This window comes from Copadichromis virginalis, linkage group LG1 (genome assembly GCF_057382275.1).
Source record: "Copadichromis virginalis isolate Kocher_CV1m ecotype Utaka linkage group LG1, C_Virginalis_male_GT1.1, whole genome shotgun sequence".
In the NCBI taxonomy this organism is placed as follows: Eukaryota; Metazoa; Chordata; class Actinopteri; order Cichliformes; family Cichlidae; genus Copadichromis; species Copadichromis virginalis.
In genome coordinates, this window is record NC_140618.1 from 29,856,361 (window position 1) to 29,875,236 (window position 18,876).

The following is an 18,876-nucleotide window of genomic DNA, read 5'->3' on the forward strand; positions in this document are numbered from 1 at the left end:
TGGAAGATGTTGACTTCTTTGCAAACACTTGCTACATCTCACGGAGTAAAATCTGAAAAGGGCTTCACAAACCGGAAGAGTGTTTGCCTTCAAAGTAAATCAGCATGTTTTAAAAGGCACATCTTTTTTTGAAGGCAACTGTATTTGTTTCCGCTCTACGTCAGATTTCTTGCAGGTTCTCTACCCTTCAGCCAGTATTTGCATTCACGTTGGTGTCTTCCGTGCAAACTACCAGACTGCCAGTCTGCTTGTGACCTGAGCAATCTCACAAAGGTTTTCAGTGCACCACCAACGCGGCCAATTTCCCCCACTAACTCACAGCTGGTTGCTAAATGGTTGAGGAAAACTGGACTTGTGTTGCTGGAGCCTTAGACGAGAAGCAGCAGACCATTTATGACTACACGGCATGGTTTACATTTAAAGGACCCCGATCAGGATCCGGTTCGAGCTCTGCAGGTAAAAAGATCATCTACATAGGTAAAATCTGGTTTTCCAAATTTAATAACTTAAGTATACACATCTTACAGCTCCCACTGGATGCTGCATGTTGTTCAGTGCAAAGTGGAAACATGAGTTCACAGAGGACCCGGGGAGTCTGATTATGTAACCAATTATGAGCGAGCTCAAGATTAGCAAATTTAATAAAACAATCAAAATCTTATTTCTTTACTTCAGTTCAAAACTGTGCACTTCAATTCCAGCATGCTTTGCTGAAAATGCCACAGACTGGTAAATGAAACGTCTCTGCTCTGGTCACCAGTGTGTGTGTGTGTGTGTGTGTGTGTGTGTGCATGTGTTTTTGTGTGTGTAAGAACTCCCCTGTCACCACTAGCTACTCTCTTTGCTCTCCTTTCTTTGTTGCAGCTTCCTTTCGCACCTACATGTCAAGTTGTTTCACCGAAATAAGACAATGGAGCACATTCTCCCACAAACGAGCTTTGTTTAACCGGCGGCTTTTCGCCGCAGCCGAAGCAGCGACAACGCACGGCTGAACGCCGCATTTCAGACTTATTCTGACTAATAAAGTGAGAATGTTTTTCTGCTTTCATGTCGTCAGGAGAGCAGCAAGCAACATATGTCACACTGGTTGTTAATGTTGTGACACTAAATGTCAAAATACCTCTTTGATATCACTTTAAAGCAGTACATTGTTTTTCTGAGGCTTTGATCTGGGTCATGAATAAAGCAGGCACAGGTTAGCTGTTTCGTCAGGCCACTGCTTCTCTGTGAAGTGTGTGTGTGTGTGTGTGTGTGTGTGTGTGTGTGTGTGTGTGCATTAGAGTTTTTCACAAATTAACAGGCAAATAATGCTTTGTTTATAGCTGTCTGTAATATCCTAACAGGGTAGTCCTCGAAGGATTAATCTATTTTCATTCATCAGCTGTCGAATACAAACCTTATCTTCAACTATTTAAAGGCGTTTTTCCAGCAAAAGCACCCAACATTCGACGATTCCACCCTTTGAAATATTTTAAAAGTCCAGTTCAGCACTGTGAACCTATTCTAGGTTCCAGATACATCACATTTAAACAACATAAGTTGACCCAAACTTCTTTAGTGCAGTAGTCCCCAACCTTTTTTGCGCCACAAACTGGTTTAACCAATATTTTCACGGACCGGCTGTCAAGGTGTCGTGGATAAATACAACAAAATAAAGTGATACGACCAAGACAAAAACTGTGGTATTTTGTAATTATATTAATAAACGCAAATTCACTGTGTAACTGTGTATCTCTATTAGCAGCGTCCTCCTGAAATGCGCCAACAATGCTGAGAGTAACATCCTCCTCTCTTCCCTTTTATGCTCTCTGGTCGCTATGGTAACGCGTAAATATTTCTTTCAAAATAAGACACAACTGCAACACGGGAAAAGACCCAGGAAAACCGAGTTAACGATAAAGACCCTGAAAACCATGAATTTCACACCCGAACCTCAACTGCTTTAGAGACAGGCGCGTTTATATTCAACATCTCCAAAAAAAAAAAAGAAAATGTTCTAAAATACACGAAAAGCTGAACGGTGTGTTTTATCGTATTAACGAATTATTGTTGAAAATCTGAGTGATTTAGTGCTCATTAAATGTTAAAAGTATTGGTATCGGCAGTACTGGCCCTGTATTTATTGGTATCAATTCAGCACCAAATTTTGCAGTATTGTACGGCACTATCTGTAAGAGTCACAAAATTAGAGTTTCACCTGAAGAAAAATCACACAGACACACAGATTTTTTGATGTTACTCTTTGAGCTGTTCTCCTTCTGCTTGAAACTCCGCTTGGTTTAGCTTTGCTTGTGTGAGAAGAACACAAGGCTCCTTCAGATTAGAGCCATAAGCTGATGCAGTAGATTTTTTTTTTTTTTTAATTTAGTAGATTTGCAGGTAAAAAAGAAAAAAAAAGTCTTATAAATGCCAATCATCTGTTGTTGACCCAAAGAGATGGAGCCCGATGGAGGCCACCTGTCCTGGAAGAAGAGTGATTGACAGAGGGAAGAGAGTGAGGGCTGTGATCTGTTCATCTGTCGCTCCTCCAACACCTCCACAGCCAGTGTTTTCTCTCCTCTGTTTGTTCTCTTTCTCTCTGTCTCTCTCTCTTTCCCTCTCACTCTCTTTTGGGAGCTAGAGGAATGCTACACATCCGCAGTGTGTTGGAAGTTTGTGTGTGTGTGTCAGTTTATGTTAGGTGATGTTTGTTCTTGTCCGTATTTGCCTGTCTTTTGTGTGTGTTTGCGTTGAAGTGAGAGAGGGTGGAGGCGGGGCTTAGTGGCGGTAGGGGGCTTAGCATGTGGGTATGAAATAGTGGGAGGCCGGTGTCCTTTTTTTCCACCTCCCCCCTCCCCCCACTTGTCGTGCACATGCATATTTCATTGAAGTGGTCGTTTGTGTCGCCAGCAGGAGAGCTGCTGGATCGAACCAATAAACTGTGGGTCTCCCGATATCTGTCTGTCTCAGGATACTGAAAGAAATGATACTGGATTAAAATCCAAATGGTTGTTCCTGGATTTTTTTTGTGTGTTTTTGAAAAATCCATCAAGAGACAGCTGCTGGCTGTGTGCTGCACCTGTGATTGAGCTTTCTGCTGTAGTAGCTGTCTGTCTTTGACTGATGTGTTTTTATAACTGCAGTGCACTTCAGACCAGAGGCATCAGAATTACATTCACATATGGTCGTCTGCCTTCTGTTTTCTGCCTTGACTCTGTGCAGCAACAAAGGACAGATCTATATTCTGACTGGTAAAATTTGTTTGCACGCCTTATTTACACGGTGGGGACTCACCTTTTATTTTGGGGAACAAAAAGAAAGTCCCCGTAACGTAAATCATCCGATTTAGGGTGCAGACCTGCTGTGTGGTTAGCGTTAGGCAAGCAGTGGTTAGAGTTAAGGGAAGAAAGAAACGAATGTAAATCAGTGCTCGCGAAACACAAATGAACGCGGATGTGCATGGTTATGCATATGTGGCAGCTGTACACAAGATGCAGTGTTTGGTCTGTAAACAGCAGCCTGTGCTCTGTCACTTTGGAGCCCAGGTTGTGTAAAATGGTTTCCTTTTCCTGCAGGCACTAAACAACCCCCATAAACTGGGTCATCGCAAAACACTAACTTTTAAGAACCTTGTGACAGTCAACTTCAATTCACTTGTAACAAAATTGATAATCAGTTTGTTGTTTCAGTAAATTCCTAATCAGGATTCGCTCAAAGTTCTAATTCAGTAGTTTTAAATCTAAATATTTGGTAACTTCTGGCACTACGTGAAATGCACTAACCAACCACTTCATTAAGTACACCTTCCTTGTACCAGAATCAACAAGGTGCTGGAAACAGAGATTTGGCTGCATATTGAGATGACAGCATCACACAGTTGCTGCAGATTTGCCAGCTTCCAAATGCTTCCATGTGACTCGCTGATTAGACATTGAGATTAAAGAGCAGTTGAGCAGGTATACCTAATAAAGTGGCTGGATATGTGTTTGTTTAAATTACAAACAACATTAAAAGACATACTGGTGCATTTTTTTAATATACTAACTGACATATTACAGGCCAAATACATTATCGAGTAGTATAAATATTGATGTAGTTGTTCATAGATATCCGGCATAGTGCTTATTCAAAAAGTTTCTGCACACCTGAAAGGGGGAAAAAAAGGCAAACCATATCCGATTTGTCATTAGTCTCTGCTCCACTTCTAGTTCTTTTGCTATTTTTAGATTTTTAGCTTCCTGGAAGTGCTGCTGCCCAGTTTCGTGGAAATCAAGTTCAATTTTTACTTTCGGAAAGAGGACAAAAGCAAAAAGCAAACCTGGCGAGCAGGGCAGATGGTGAGCAGCGATTGCATTGTTTTGGGCAACAAAACTGTGCCACCACTGAGATCATTTGCAGCAGATTCAATTCACTTTTATTCATATAGTGCCAGATGACAACAGCAGTCACCTCAAGTAGATGCTGTCCCTCAGACATCTATGGACGTTACAGCAGAACTGCAGCCTTGAATTCCTGACACTGAGGGACAAATTAACAAAGGATCTGAACTGATGTCTACCTTGAGGGCTTTGAGTTAGTGGGTCATAGGTTGAAGTCCAGCTCTCATTAGCTGCTGCTGCTTTTATACTAGAAAGGATTTGATTTAGACGAAGATTTTGCACAACACAACTCCTGACTTGTTTTGCCTCTCATTTTATCAGAAAATGTTTGTTTGGTTTCAAATAGTGTCATCCTGCTGTTTGAAGTAGAAATTAGATTTGCTGCCTTTTGCAGGCTCTGAAACCTTCGTGTGCAATAGTGGAAGAAGATTTACTGTAAACTGTCACACTTCAGGGGTTTCAGTTCCGTTCAAAACTCCCGTTAATATAGAGCGTCTGTTTTAATTACGCACTACAGTCCTGTGGTCGAATGAGAGCCAGAGGTTGCTTTCACACCTGGGCCACCCCGTGCTAAAAACGAAGTGAGATTAACATGTACATAATATTCAAGAGCAATCCGATTTCACTTCTTTCACCTTCAACATTCACGCCACGACTTTGGCAGCGTTCTGGTCAAGTCGGGAAGGATTGCACGGAGGAAGCGAAACAAAAATTTTCTAGGTACGGGGCAGTTCCCCTCCTGATGATTGCGAAATGCAATTAGCAGATTTTATTAATGGAATTTACTTTGTTGTTGAAACATGTCTCCGAATCCTCCTGATGGACTACTGTGGAGGAGATAAATTAGATTGTGTGGGTTAGGTGGAAGGACAGAAAATCTATTTCCGCAGTACAAATTGAGGTTTGTTGTTTGTTTTTCATATGTAAAAAGTCCCCTCTGTGGTTAGGTTTTAAAAGTAGCCTAAAGTGATCATGTATGACATTTTAAATGTCTATTAAATGTGGAACCATGGGGTAAGTTTGCATCGATATATATGCATCAGTATAAAAAGCTCATTTAAATCTTGTATATTGAAGTGTCAAAACCTTTGCAGACGCATGCAGATTCTGTACATAAAACTAAAAATGACTCTGTGTGCGTGTGTGTGTGGATTACTTTAATCAAAGCTGACAGACTGGGCACCAGCAGATCTGTGCGCTTTGTCATTTAAGGGGTGTGTGTTTGTGCATTTTTAGCTCCTCTGTCATTAAAGGAGATGAAGGGAGGAAGTTTATCCAAGGCACTCTTAGTGTACCCTGTAGGTGTGCGTGTCTTTAAGGATTGTGCTACGATTGTGCTATATGGTTTCCTCATGTATAATGGATGCTGCTTAATGAGCTGATGTTTCATTTAAACGTCTTCATCCGCCCACTCCTTATCTTTAGATTAAAGAGCACGCGCTCAGCTCTTTTGCCCCGATCATTGTTTGCTCTTAACAATCTGACAAAGTCTTGCTTTGTGTCTTCGAGTTTCGTGTGAAGGAGCCGAAGCCTCAAACACACAAAGACTGAAGTGACTGAGGTTCCTCCAAAGCTTACTGGTTGTCACATCGAGGAAGTTGTTGCTAGTTGCAGATACTTAAGATGGATTTATCTCAGGTTATGGATGTACTCGTTACACTTGCTGAGAGTTTACGTTAAAGCCCGTGGATTTATAAGGCAGTGAGAATCTTATTCAGTATTTGTACAGTCGGTTTTGCTAGATGACGAACTGCTAGTGCTGCTGGCTCTGAAGCTAAACTGAATGGCACTTTTTCCCCCATGCTTTCCTGCACCTACTCCATCCCACTACCCCCTGGGAGGTACAGCCTCAGTCTCACATTGTGAGCTAGTAAAAGACTCCTTTGTTGGTTAATGCTTATATTTCTCTTTTATTAAAAAAAATGGACAGTACAGTGCACTGCTTCCCAGGGTGAGTGTTTTCTGCAGCGCTTGGACAGGTGCTGTTCTCATGCACAGGTTAGAAATTAAGCTGCTCTGACTTATTGTATGCACCTCAGTGCCAGGAGGGAAACTGTATGGTGTGTGTTCTTTCTAAACATCTGTGAGGCAAAGTGTTAGCTGTGCTAAGCTACAGTACATCAGCGTGCAGACTGAGCTCAAATTTGGATCTGTATTAAAAAAAATGTAAACACGTAGAAATATAAATCAGCCAGAAGTCTTCGTCCGCAGCAGCTTCCTCGTCCGCCTCTCTCCGTGGGCAGTCCCGAGCGATCCAAGGCAAAATGAGAGTAACACTGCTCTCATGTTAAAAACAGTCCCCAACTCCAGCACCGGACACAGTAACAACTCTGCTGCTGTGGGAATGCGTCAGTGTTAAACTGGCAGAGGGTTTATTTAGATATCCTCTTCTCTGTGGAGATTTTTTTGTTTTGTTTTTAAGTTAAGTAATCATGAGACAACAAACTGTGATCTAGGCAATTCAATTTAAGGTTAGGCTTCTCCCTTATTTCCCAAGGGGTCGCCTCAGCGGATAGATCCAGATATTTGATTTGGCAGTTGCCTTTCCCGACAGAATCCATCCATTTATCCTGGCTTGGGTCGAGCACAAGGATTAGACCGGCTTGTAACCCTCTAAGGCTGGGTTTGTGTCTCCTCACAGCCTCAAACCGGGATCTTTTTTATGTAAGGCAACCGTGTTAGCGAGAGTCCAGTCAGTTAAGCTGAATTCAAAGGGTCGATGGAGCGTTTGACGCTAAATGCTGCACAGCAGCTCAGTTTTTGTTACTTTTTGTAAAGCCACAGGCAAAAAATGACAACATGCTTTAACTACTTACTTTAGATATTTGGTATTGAAACTTGAAAGTTGATTGCTCATCGTCTTTCTCACCCCTTCCTCCACCACAGCAAATGGTGATGAGCCTGCGGGTGTCGGAGCTCCAGGTACTGCTGGGCTACGCCGGGCGCAACAAGCACGGACGCAAGCACGAGCTGCTGACCAAGGCGCTGCATCTGCTGAAAGCCGGCTGCAGCCCCGCCGTGCACATGAAGATCAAAGAGCTCTACCGAAGACGTTTCCCGGCCAAAATGGTCTCTCACTCAGAGCTGGCCTTGCCTGGGCCGCACCACCCGGCCACAGCTGGAGTGGTCGGGGGAGGGGGCGCGGCGCTGCCTGCTGGCCTGACGCAGCTGGCTTACGAGGGTCACGCTGGTCACGGTGGAGCCCCATCGCCCGCTGCGTTACTGCCGCTCTCGCTACTCGGTCCTGGGAAACACGAGCTGACCGGGCTGACGCACCACCTGGCCTCCTCAGCGACACTGCATCCGGTGCATCCAGATGTTAAGCTCCAGAGGCTGCCCTTCTACGACATGCTGGACGAACTCATCAAGCCCACGAGTCTAGGTGAGGACATGTGTACGTGTGGCTTTTGTGTGACACGTGACTGCAACATGAATCAAATAATACGTTTTGTGTTAATTTTCTATATGTTTTTATTTTTGTATCAGCTGACAATATGAAAGCAAACCTTTTAGAATCTACAGGAGCAGTTTATCTTTCTGGCCCTCCGCTTTACTGTTTTGGCCCAAACACTCAGGCATCTGTTTTCAACAAACAAAGCCATATAAATCCACTGTACACAGGCGGCTCAGCTCTAAATAACAGGCAAACCAAACTGGTAACTAGCTGGGGAGATGGTAAAGCATTCAGCAGCCCAGTGAACCAGTTACTACTCTCAGTAGCTGGTAGAGACCACAGAAAGCTTATGGAAGATGAACATAGCCACTATTTACGTCATTAGTTTATGGGGTCATGGGTTGAGCATTTTGGCTGAAATCCTCCTTTGTGGGTGGATCCAGCTGACAAATCAAATGTGGTATACAAATAAAGTTGTATTGTAAATCACGGTCAAAGCACGGCCATACAATAGTGAAAATCATACCCTGCTTTATTAAATTTACAAAGTGAGCTTGAATTAAGCTGCTGCTGAATTAAGACTTAAAAACCAGCGACTGACGATGAACTCATCAGGCTCCAGAGTTCATCCATGGTGTACAGCATGATTTAGCAGTGTTAATTTCATTGATCAATAGCTTTTAATCATAGGTTTCATGGACAACTTTCCTTTTTGTGACAAAAACAAGATAACAACTAGATAAAACTAAGCACGAAGATAAAAACATACGATGAAATGTATTGATGTCTTTGTCAACAAAGAAAAACAACTTCTCCTCCGGGGGGAAGTTGTTTGGAAAGGCAGGACCAGTTTAGAAATGATCCAATCACACTTGATGTCAAGGAAAATAAGACACTGTAAACCATGTGGAGCAAACAAAGACCACAGGTTTAATGCACTTCCTCACATACCTTTTTAGACCTGGAGGCCACACCCATCTTTGATATACAGTCCATAATCGAGACCACAAGTAAAGCACCTATTTGCTGAGAGGTTTGCCATGGAGTCTTAAATGTTGATGATACTATATAGTTGAAAACACTGTGACTGGTGACTAACACGAGATAAAAAAAGAAGAATAGATGCACACACATTCACTGGCCACCTGCCCAGTACAGGGTTGGAGCTCCTTTTGCCTTCAGAACTGCCTCAATGCATAGAATTACTGCCATGTGATCGGCTGGTGGGATATTTGAGTTTACAAGCATTTAAATGGGCATACCTGATGATAAAATATGTGTTGAATGTGTGCGGCTGTATAAATGTCAGTCCAGTTCTCTTTATTATTATTATATTGTCACATAGGCCACTCTGTTGGAATTTGTGTCAGGTGGCTCGAGCGACGCTGCCACATTATGAATTGCACTTTTATTCATTTTGTACATTTATATTTCTAACTGTAGCACTAATGTGGATATAAACAATCAACACCGCAGCGCTGTATGTCGGCCGCACCGTGTTTGCTCAGCCGAGCCGTCGCTCTGTTGCACTGCTGTGAAAACGGTCCTGCACACGGCGCGCTTCACACCGTCACATCTCGGGCTTCCTAACAAAACTCAGCTTGTTTGCCATGTGACGACACGCAGCTCTCGAGCGTTGAGGATCGTTAACGTGTAAGAGAGCTTCGAATCAAATCTTTTTGTTCTTAGTTTGCATAGCAGCTAATTCTGTGCACAGAGGAGATCACAGTGGTGGAATAAGTATGCAAGCTTGGAAATGAATCATTCTGAAGGATTATTTACAGATGTAGCGGACAGCAACATCCCCGTTCGGCTTCATCGGGCTGTGCTGGTGTGGCTTGATCACTTCTTTGTTGACACTGGCTGCGATAACAAACCCGCCAACTGTCAGAATTTGAATCAGATTTGGCTAAATTGTGATATGCGTTTGTGTGTCTGTGTGACATTATAAGATAATGGCTCTCTTAGATTAGTAAGTAAAGTACAAGTTCATTAGTCACTTATATAAAATAATATTTATTTCAACTGTGACAGAAAACAAAACAGCTTTTTTAAGCCCTTCAGGTTCAAATATCCAGAATGTTCTCCAACATTCATAATGCCCAGTGTTATGTGCCCTGTCGTCCCTTTAATTCTCTACATACCCAACTTTTAATCTCGCCTTTATCTCGCTTAGATTTGTCGTTGCATTACATCTACCTCCAGCACCCAGTCTGCACTTAGCATAATAAGACTCTTTGGGCTCTGGGATATATTGCAAATATATGGAAATGTCTAGATTTTCCTACATTAGCATTTTAATGGAGTAGAAGACCATCTCGTGATTAATTTGCCTGCAGATGCATGCACAAACAGCGAGCCTACAGCTCTATCATCCCACTCTCCCTCTTCTTCCCTCTCGCTTCCTCACTCGATCCATTTCCTGCACACGCCTCATCCCTCTCCTCCCGCTCTGTGTCCCTCTCCGTCTTCTGTCGCCGCTGCTGTCCTCGGTCAAAATTTGCATGCAGAGTGATGAAATCGCACAGGCCTACACCTGTGCCACACACCCTCCCTCCATTCGACTCCGAATCGTACGTTCACATTGCTCTCGCGCACAGACTGCTTTCGAAAGAACACAAACATCTTTTCCAATAAATAATAAATGCTCAGTCCCTCATTGTTCTGGGGAAACTGAGAGAGCCAAAAGCCTGAGTGATAGGAGCAGAAACCCGGAGGAGGGTGTCTGGCATCGTTAGGTGAAGCTGAAGATTTGAATTTGCCTCCGAAAGTGAAACTAAGCTGCAGCTTTGAGGTGACGACCCTCTTTGTAATAATCGGAGGCAGAAAGGAAAGCAATCGATTCATTTTAATTGCCCTCTCACTGGAGGATCTCTGATTCTTACTGGGAGAATTTCTTTAATTTTTTTCCCCCTCGTGCCTTGAGACAGCCTTTCCCTCTTCACTCACTGATCACACTCTTCCACATAATCTCCCTCCTCTCCGCTTGTGTACTCCTCTCTGATCTGCTGATTACTGCTCGCTCCCTCTCTCCCTCTCTCCTTCCTATTGTTGCTGCGTCTCCTCTCGCCTCGCCTCCCGTTCCCCTCTCATTTTTTCCCTCCCTTCCCCCACTTGTTTGCTTGCTTCTTCTGCTTTGCCAGATTTTTTTTTTTTTTTGGCCATTTATGTGCTCAACCAGGATTCTGACAGTTTTTGTTTTTTTGTTTTTGTTTTTTACAAGAGCACATGTGCAGACAGACTTAAGACAGTAGAGTGAAAGGCAGGATTTTTACTCATTTGCTATGTACTTGTTTCTAAAGTTCGAATGAGTCTATTGTCATAGCCAGGGTTGAGGTTTTTAGGAAGTTCAGACACAGTTTATATATATATATTTTTTACCTGTACATAATAACCACGAGTGAAACCAAGATTAAATTGCACAAAATTGCAATAATGTACTAAAAAATACAGAAAATGATGAGCTAGTTCTTATGGGGAAACCAAACAGGCAAATAGAAGAGTAAACGGGGAAGGAAAAGCAAAACAAATGTCTAAAAATGTCCTAACTGATGTGCTGGAAGCACCACAAATCATGTCCATGTACAAAAATAACTGATAAAAATATTGTCACTATTTATCAAAGTGCCTCGAAAAATTTCCCCGATTATGTTTTTCTTCAAACTGCCTCCAGACCATGTAGCAGCTGTTTTTTTGTGTTAATATGCAGCAGACTGATTAAATAACTTGCAGATCTCGATTCTTTTTAAGCATTTCTTTAAAAAAAATTAATTTAAAAAATCGATGCTGCTCTTTCTCTGTCTCCATCTGCGACTGCTCCAACAAAGTCACCTCTTCCACTAGAATTAATTAAACTTGTTGGCTTCCTTTCATTTTTAACAACTTTTGGACGCTTTAAGGCAGCAATTTATTTTTGACTTTCCATGGGATGTGTGCTATTTTCAAATTTAAGTCTTAAGTTTTAGCAGGCAGTGGGGTTCATTTCGAATTCTTCTGGCTTTCTTTTGAAGTTGAACTGGATTTAAGGAATTACGCATTTGCAGCACTCATCTCATCCTATATGGAAATATATAACACCATAAACGTCACGTTTCTGATGAAGCTTGATTTCAGAAACAGTTTGTATGCGTAGCGAGATGGAGACGGTGCTGCCTTACGCTCCATAACCAAATCTCTCTTTGCAAAATCAGTCCAAATGCTAAAAACTCTGCTGCAGTCGAATATGTATCCCTAATAAGATTAAAATATGACATCCGTGGTTCACGCATACGGGAGAGAGACTGGTGAGGAATATGGCAGCCGATCAGCTGCATAATTATGTTCGTCTCTACAGTATCCGAGGAACTGCGGTGCGTGTCGACGTCTTCTCCGATTTCCGGCCTTAACCTGATTTCTTTCAGTAACCGGGTTTCTTGTGCGCATGTAAATGTAGTTATTATCACGCTCTCGCCATCCTCTCCCCTCCTTCGGCCTCACTCCTTATCGTTTCACCCAGAGCCCCCACCCTCCCTCCTGTGGAGCCTTGTGCTCTCTGCTGACTTTTGTCAGCGTGGAGAATAAAGGTTGGTTGGCCCACAGTGTAGGCCTGAGAGCCTACTGGTCAACACTGAGGCTTGCACCAGCATCTCCCATCTTACCCCACTGGTTGTGCTCCATCATTGACCGTGCTGCGCGGAGAACTATACATCACAGCTCATTATGGATATCATAGCACATGCATTATACATGATTTAATTACCATATCTTTGGGGGGAAAAAGGGATGCAAACCTATTCCGCGTTTGATGAGGACTTTGTGCATAATGGTTTGTTACATGAGAAGATTGCAGTAGAGGAAAAGCATGTGGAAAAAAATATCTAATAAGGTTTTTTTTGTTTTTTTCTTTTGGATGGCTTCCTTTAGAAATGAGTCAGCCCATGATTATATCTTTGCATACTGAATCCTGAAACCCCCTTTGGAAAACTTATTTTATTGTTAAGATTATTTTTTTTATTATCTGTTAGGAGGTCGCTGTCATACTTACCTTCAGTACATTTCCTAAGGTCACGAGGGGAAGGGGGAAAAGAAGTCAACCTTCAGCATTGCACACAGTTCAGCAGGACTCCAGGTGCCAGGACATGAATCACGTCTGCATGGTGCCATCTGCCTGTCAATTAAAGTGGCAATAGACAACTCCCCAGAGCTCTCTCCTTCGAGTGAATGCCCGTCCAACATTCCCTCTTTTTCTCCTCCTCATCATCTTCTTTGCTTCCTCCAGCAACAGGACTTTTTTCGTTTTTCTTATAACTCTACTGGCGGAGAGAGTTTCCCGAATCAACCATTTCAGCTACCTACGGAAAGCTACAAATTCTAAGGAAAATTAAATCACTGTTCTCTTCCTGGTTTGATTGTGCAATTGAGCCCCCATTTTCCGGCAAGATTTTTGTGCCCAGCGGCAGTCAGGGTTGCACAGTAAAGTGAAACTGATCATTATTCTGCAGCCACTGCATTGTGCATTCAACATTTCCTGCAACCCATCACGCCTATCATCATACTGATGAGACCAATTTAAACCGTGGATAATGATGGCTGATGAACTCTATACTTAAACAGTTACTTCTTTACCAAAAACGATTCAGCACATTTTGAAGGATGGAAGGGTCTAATACATGTTTACGCAGTTTATTCATCTGCGTGTACAATGCTGTGCAAAAGTCTTGAGTCACCCCTTTTGCTTCTAAGCAACCAGATGTAATTTTTTTAAGTGCTGTTGAGTAATAGCGCTTCAGGCTTTCTAGAGGTGTTTCTTTAGACATTGGCTGCTTCTTCACTCATTTTTACTTGGTATATCTCAGCATGGTGTACAGTATGTAAGTATGCCAAATTGTCAAATTACACAAGAAGTGAACTGAAAATCGGTGGCAGCCGGTCTTATGAAGTGATGAATCCATCAGCCTACCTGACCTCTTCTATGCAAGGAAGAGGTCTGGAGAGAGGTAGCCAACACAGCTGATTTAAATGGCTAAATTACCTCCTCAACATGTCTTGAAGTTCTCCAGAGGCCTGGTAATGAACTAATCATTTGATTCAGGAGTGTTCACTCAGGGTGATATCTAAAACCTGCATGACACCGGCCCTTGAGGCCTGGAGTTGGACACCCCTGGTCTATAGCCATCTGTAAAACATAGTGGAGGCTCTGTCCTGGTTTAGGGCTGTCTGTCAGATTTGAATCCACCATGCAGTACCATCTGGAAAGTGTTAGATTGGCAACTGCTTTTGCACAGTACTGTAGTTTCCTTGGTTTTATCTGACTCATCCTGTAAAATGCCTTATCCTCTAACTTTCTGTTAGAGAGGAGCTTTTAGATGCAAAGATCCACCTACAGTATTTATAGCGGAAATGGAAAAAACAGTTTCTTTGCTTTAAAGTTGTTTATCAGTATCTTCTTTAGTAACGGTAATGGCATTTAGATAACTAGCATTGCTCAGTATGTCATGTTTATGGTGATAGTTGATATTATGCAGCTTTGGAGGCTTTTTAAAAGCCACAAAATGATTGAATGAAGTGACTGCGCATGTTTACAGAGTTTTTAAACATTTCCTACATTCCAGTACCTACATTCATTTTTGTTCCTTCTTCTGTATTTAGATTATCATAATCTTCACATATAACGCAAAGTAGTGTGGCATAAATACAGCCACAGAAAAGTTGATTTGTTTCTTTTTTTTTTTTTTTTTTTTAATTTTTTTTTTTTTTTTTTTTTGTGTGTGTATAACCTCTTTTTTTTTTTTTTTTTTTTTTGCCTGTCCCGTTTGGCTCTTTTGCCATCAGAATTGTTGTCTAAAGGCAAAGAAAGATGCCCAACGGATTTACTTTACCAAACTGACCATCCCAGCCTTGCCGTAATGGTCCATTTGATTCACCTTTTATTGTTTATTTTATTTTCACTTACTGAATACGGGACAGACTTGACTGGGGGAAAGAAGGGGAGAAAGAAAGAGGGAAAGAGAAACAGCTGAGAAGAGGGACGGGGGAGAAGGGCAAAAGACAAAAACCAACAGAACGGGCAGAGAAAAAAAAATGCATATATCGATCACCTGGATCACCTGCTGAGAAAGAAAAAAGAAAGCAAGCAGAAGAGAACAAGAGTAATAGAATAAACAGCATCACAATGATATATGGGAATATGACAGTAAATACTAAATGTTAAACATTATTGTGCAGCACATAAGATCAACAGAACACAGTGTGCTTTGAGGTAGGAGCCAAAAAGGGTGTAGTTTGTGGGTGTGATCACCCGTGTGTACACCTGTGAGCATGGACGCGCTTGTTTTTTGTTTTTTTAAAAGGTTCCTTCATGTAATAATCTGCTAGAGGGTGTGGGGGGGCCACAGCCCCGTCCTCCAGGGCATGAAGCAGGTATGGAGGAGATCAAAACTCCAGACATCCAGAGGCCCCCAGAACACAAGAGACCAAGGAAGACCAACAGAGGGGCAGCTGCGCCACTGTCCCGGAAAGAGCTGAGGAGAGTCCCAGATGAGGGCTCACTCAGCAGCCGCGGAGCAGAAGCCAGGGGGAGTTGCAGTGACGCGCCCGTGAGCTCCGCCGGCAGCCAGCTGCGCCTGAGTGACCGAGCCCCAGGCCGAGAGGCCGGGGGCACCCCACCTCCGAAGTGGCCCGAGCGAGCCCCAGGCTCCAGGCCCCGATAAGCGGCCGCCAAGGAGTGAGCCGGTGTGTACCTGGACGCCCATCCCCAGACACAAAGAACCACCAACGCACCGATGTCTGAGGGGGTCCGCCACTGGCAGGGGAAGTGGTGGTAGGGGGAGATAGGCCTCCAAACCTTGGAGGGCCTGAGATGTCCCCAGAGAGGTGGCGCCTGACACCCAACCTGACATATAGACACAGACATACAGGCACACACAGATACAAACATCCATTCCCACCCTCATGCTCTCATATGCACTTACTCCACACTCAACCAACGTGGAGACAGACATAAAGAGACGTTGTACACACGATCACACTCCCCCAAGCGTACTCTACAAACCGGGTCTAGGTGCCCCCGCCCCTGGAGGGGGGGACTGCACCCAGACCCAGGTGGTGTTTCCCTTTTCCCTGCGGTGGGGGGAGGCAGACCGCCCCGACTCCGCAGCAGCAGGAAGGCTCCACACTCCAGACCGCAGTCGGACGGCCAACTCCTCCTCCTAGTCCTAGCCCCCCTGCTCCAGCAGGTCGCAGAGAACGGGGGTGAGAGAAGACTCCAAACCTCCCTCCACCCGCTCATTGTAATGTTGATGCATGTGTGTTCTAAGGTGCATTTAAAACCCAGGAGGGCTTGGAGCTACCTGCCAGAGAGCAGCAGGTAAGCGCATGGTCCCTCCTGCTAGCCCTCAATGTCTACGTGTATTTAAAATTGAGAGGTGGGCAACGATGCCAGGGGTGGGGTGTACACCCTGATGGTACTTTGGACTCCGTGTATCGTGCCCACCCCCAAGATCCTATATGTATGTGTAATGAGAGTGTGAGTAATGTGAATGTCTAAGTTGTGGGATAAAATTGAGGCAGAGGCAGCCAGAAGGGGACAGAGGGGGGGGTAGCCTCCTCTGCACCCTGGTGACATACCCCTACTCCAAGGCCCTGCATGTGTGGGTGGTTGTGGTGGAGCGGGAAGAGGGAGGCAGCTGGAGATGGGGAGGGAAGGAAGGGAGGGGCAAGTGACCCCTCCCTGGGGCCAGCTCCCCCGCTGACCCCAGTAGGCACCCCCATACTCCGCGACCCGCCAGGGAAAGGGGGCCCAGGCCCATCCAGACCGGGCCCAGTGCAGCAGCGCTGCCCGGCCCCACAGAGCCCGGGACAGTCCACCCAACCCCACCACAGAGAAAACTGCACCCACCCCATCATCCACTCATCTTCCAGACTACATAAGACAATAAACACCCAGGCTGAGATCTTCCTCCACCTCTCCTGTATCTCCCCCTCCTGCAGAGGGAGCTCCTGAGGAGAGGAAAGCTCCTGCAAGATGTGACAATCTCCCCCACCAGTTGAAGAGCCCCCCAGGTGGCTCGACGCACCGGCGGCACCCTGCTCCAGGGCTGGGCCCCCATGCACCCACCCGCCCACAACCCCGGCAACACACCAACCAGGACCCAAGCCCCCGAGGCCCGGTCCGGGTCCCAGCCCAGAGACGGAGCGCCCCCAGAACCTCACGCCCATCCCGGACCCACCCAGGGGCAGCCAGGCTACCAGGTCAGTAACCCACGTCCGTCAGCACAGACCCTCCCCTAGCCCCGCTGCACGCAGCCGCGAGGAAACAGTCACCGGAGAGCCAACAGAGCCCCTAACCGGACATGACCGCTACCCTGGGTTGAGCCCCCCAAGGAAGATGCCTCCGGGGAACCCCCCGACGCCCTAAGCCTGTCCCTACCCCCACACCAATCACAACAGTGAAGGCGGGACCAAACTATGACCCCCCACCCCCACTAGGTGATGGAGCTGATCAAAGGAGCCCAGAGCAATTGATCTGATGTGGTGGCAGAGGCTGTATCAAGACTAATGTAATCTAATAGATAATTTCTATATTGGTTAGAATTAAGATTATTTTTATTTTTCCAGTTCATGAGGACTGTTTTCTTGGCTATGCATAGGGCAGTGAAAACCATATGGGCGATATTCTTTTCTGAAGTGACATTATCTAAGCTGCCCAACAAACACACTAAGGGGGAAGTTGGAATGTTACATTTCAGACACTTCGATAAGTCTTCACATATCTCGCGCCAAAACTTCTGAACTGGTGGACAGAACCAAAGAGCGTGGATATAATTGTCCGGTGAATTGGTTTGGCAGTGTGAGCAGTTGTTGGTAGACGTAAAGCCCATCTTGAACATCCGATGACCTGTATAGTGCACTCTATGTAATATTTTGTATTGAATTAATTGAAGACTGGGATTTCTGATTAGATGAAAGGTTTTTAAGCAAATCTGAGACCAGAAGTTTAGGTCTAAGTTAACTGATAAATCCGCTTCCCATTTTGCAATAGGAAGTGATATTGATTCATCTGTTTTAGAAAGCATTCTGTATATTTTGGATAGTAATTTGGGGGGTTTAAGAGTAAGAAATTGAACCACACTTGGTGGTGTTTGTAGTTCAACTTGACCCGGTTTAAATTTCTTTTTTTACTATGGATTTAATTTGTTGATATTCTAAAAATCTTTTCTTGTTGATCCCATATTGTGTAACTAGTCCGTCAAATGAAATAAATTCTGTTCCTTCTAGTATATGTTCTAAATATTTGATTCCTTTATCACTCCAATCTGAAAAGTTTATCATATTATTGTTTTGTAATATGTCAGGGTTGTTCCAGATAGGTGTACGTTTGCATGGGATTAATGAAGACTCCGTGAATTTTAGAAACTCCCACCATGCTGTCAGAGAAGAGCTGATGTTGATGCTTTTAAAGCATTCATGTCGTTGGATGTTTGAGCTGATAAATGGTAGGTCTGAGATCTCTAGATTATTGCAGAGTGCTTGTTCTACATCTAGCCAAGGTTCATCTATGAGGGTGTGTTTTAGCCATCCTGAGATAAACTGAAGCCTGTTGGCTAAGAAGTAGTGCTGAAAGTTAGGTAGTTCTAGTCCTCCTTTATCCTTGGTCTTTTGTAGTGTTTTTAAGCTTATACGTGGGGGTTTATTTTTCCAAAGGAATTTGGACATACATGAATCTAGAGATCTGAACCAATCTTGTGGCGGTTTAGTTGGGATCATTGAGAATAAATAATTTATTTTTGGTAAGACCATCATTTTTATAGCGGCAACCCTTACCATGAGTGATATGGGTAGACATTTCCATCTAGCCAGATCATCTTCTACCTTCTTTAAAAGTGGGATATGGTTTAATTTAGTTAGATCTGCAAGCTTGGGAGAAACATTAATACCTAAATATTTTATATTTCCCGATTGCAGTGGTGTAGAAGAGGAATTATGGAAGGAGCAATTAATCGGTACACTCAAAAAAATAATTCATTGGATGAACTTAATTTCATCTTGCCACCTATATTCCATCTAAACAAATCATGTTATATCAATCCATCTTGATTGTGTTGTTTCAACACTAAATATGTTTGTAAGTGTAACATAATTTAAACA

The 18,876-nt window shown here is 43.9% G+C and overlaps 1 protein-coding gene across 2 annotated transcripts in view; it reads left to right on the forward strand.

Moving 5' to 3' along the window:
* The window catches only part of LOC146719007 (E3 SUMO-protein ligase PIAS1-like), a 71,385-nt gene that overhangs the window by 21,035 nt on the left and 31,474 nt on the right, over nucleotides 1–18,876 (forward strand). For both annotated transcript variants that reach the window (XM_085458649.1, XM_085458657.1), the window contains exon 3: nucleotides 7,245–7,740. In XM_085458649.1, the coding sequence (XP_085314775.1) occupies nucleotides 7,245–7,740 (496 nt within the window). The remainder of the gene's footprint in view (nucleotides 1–7,244; nucleotides 7,741–18,876) is intronic.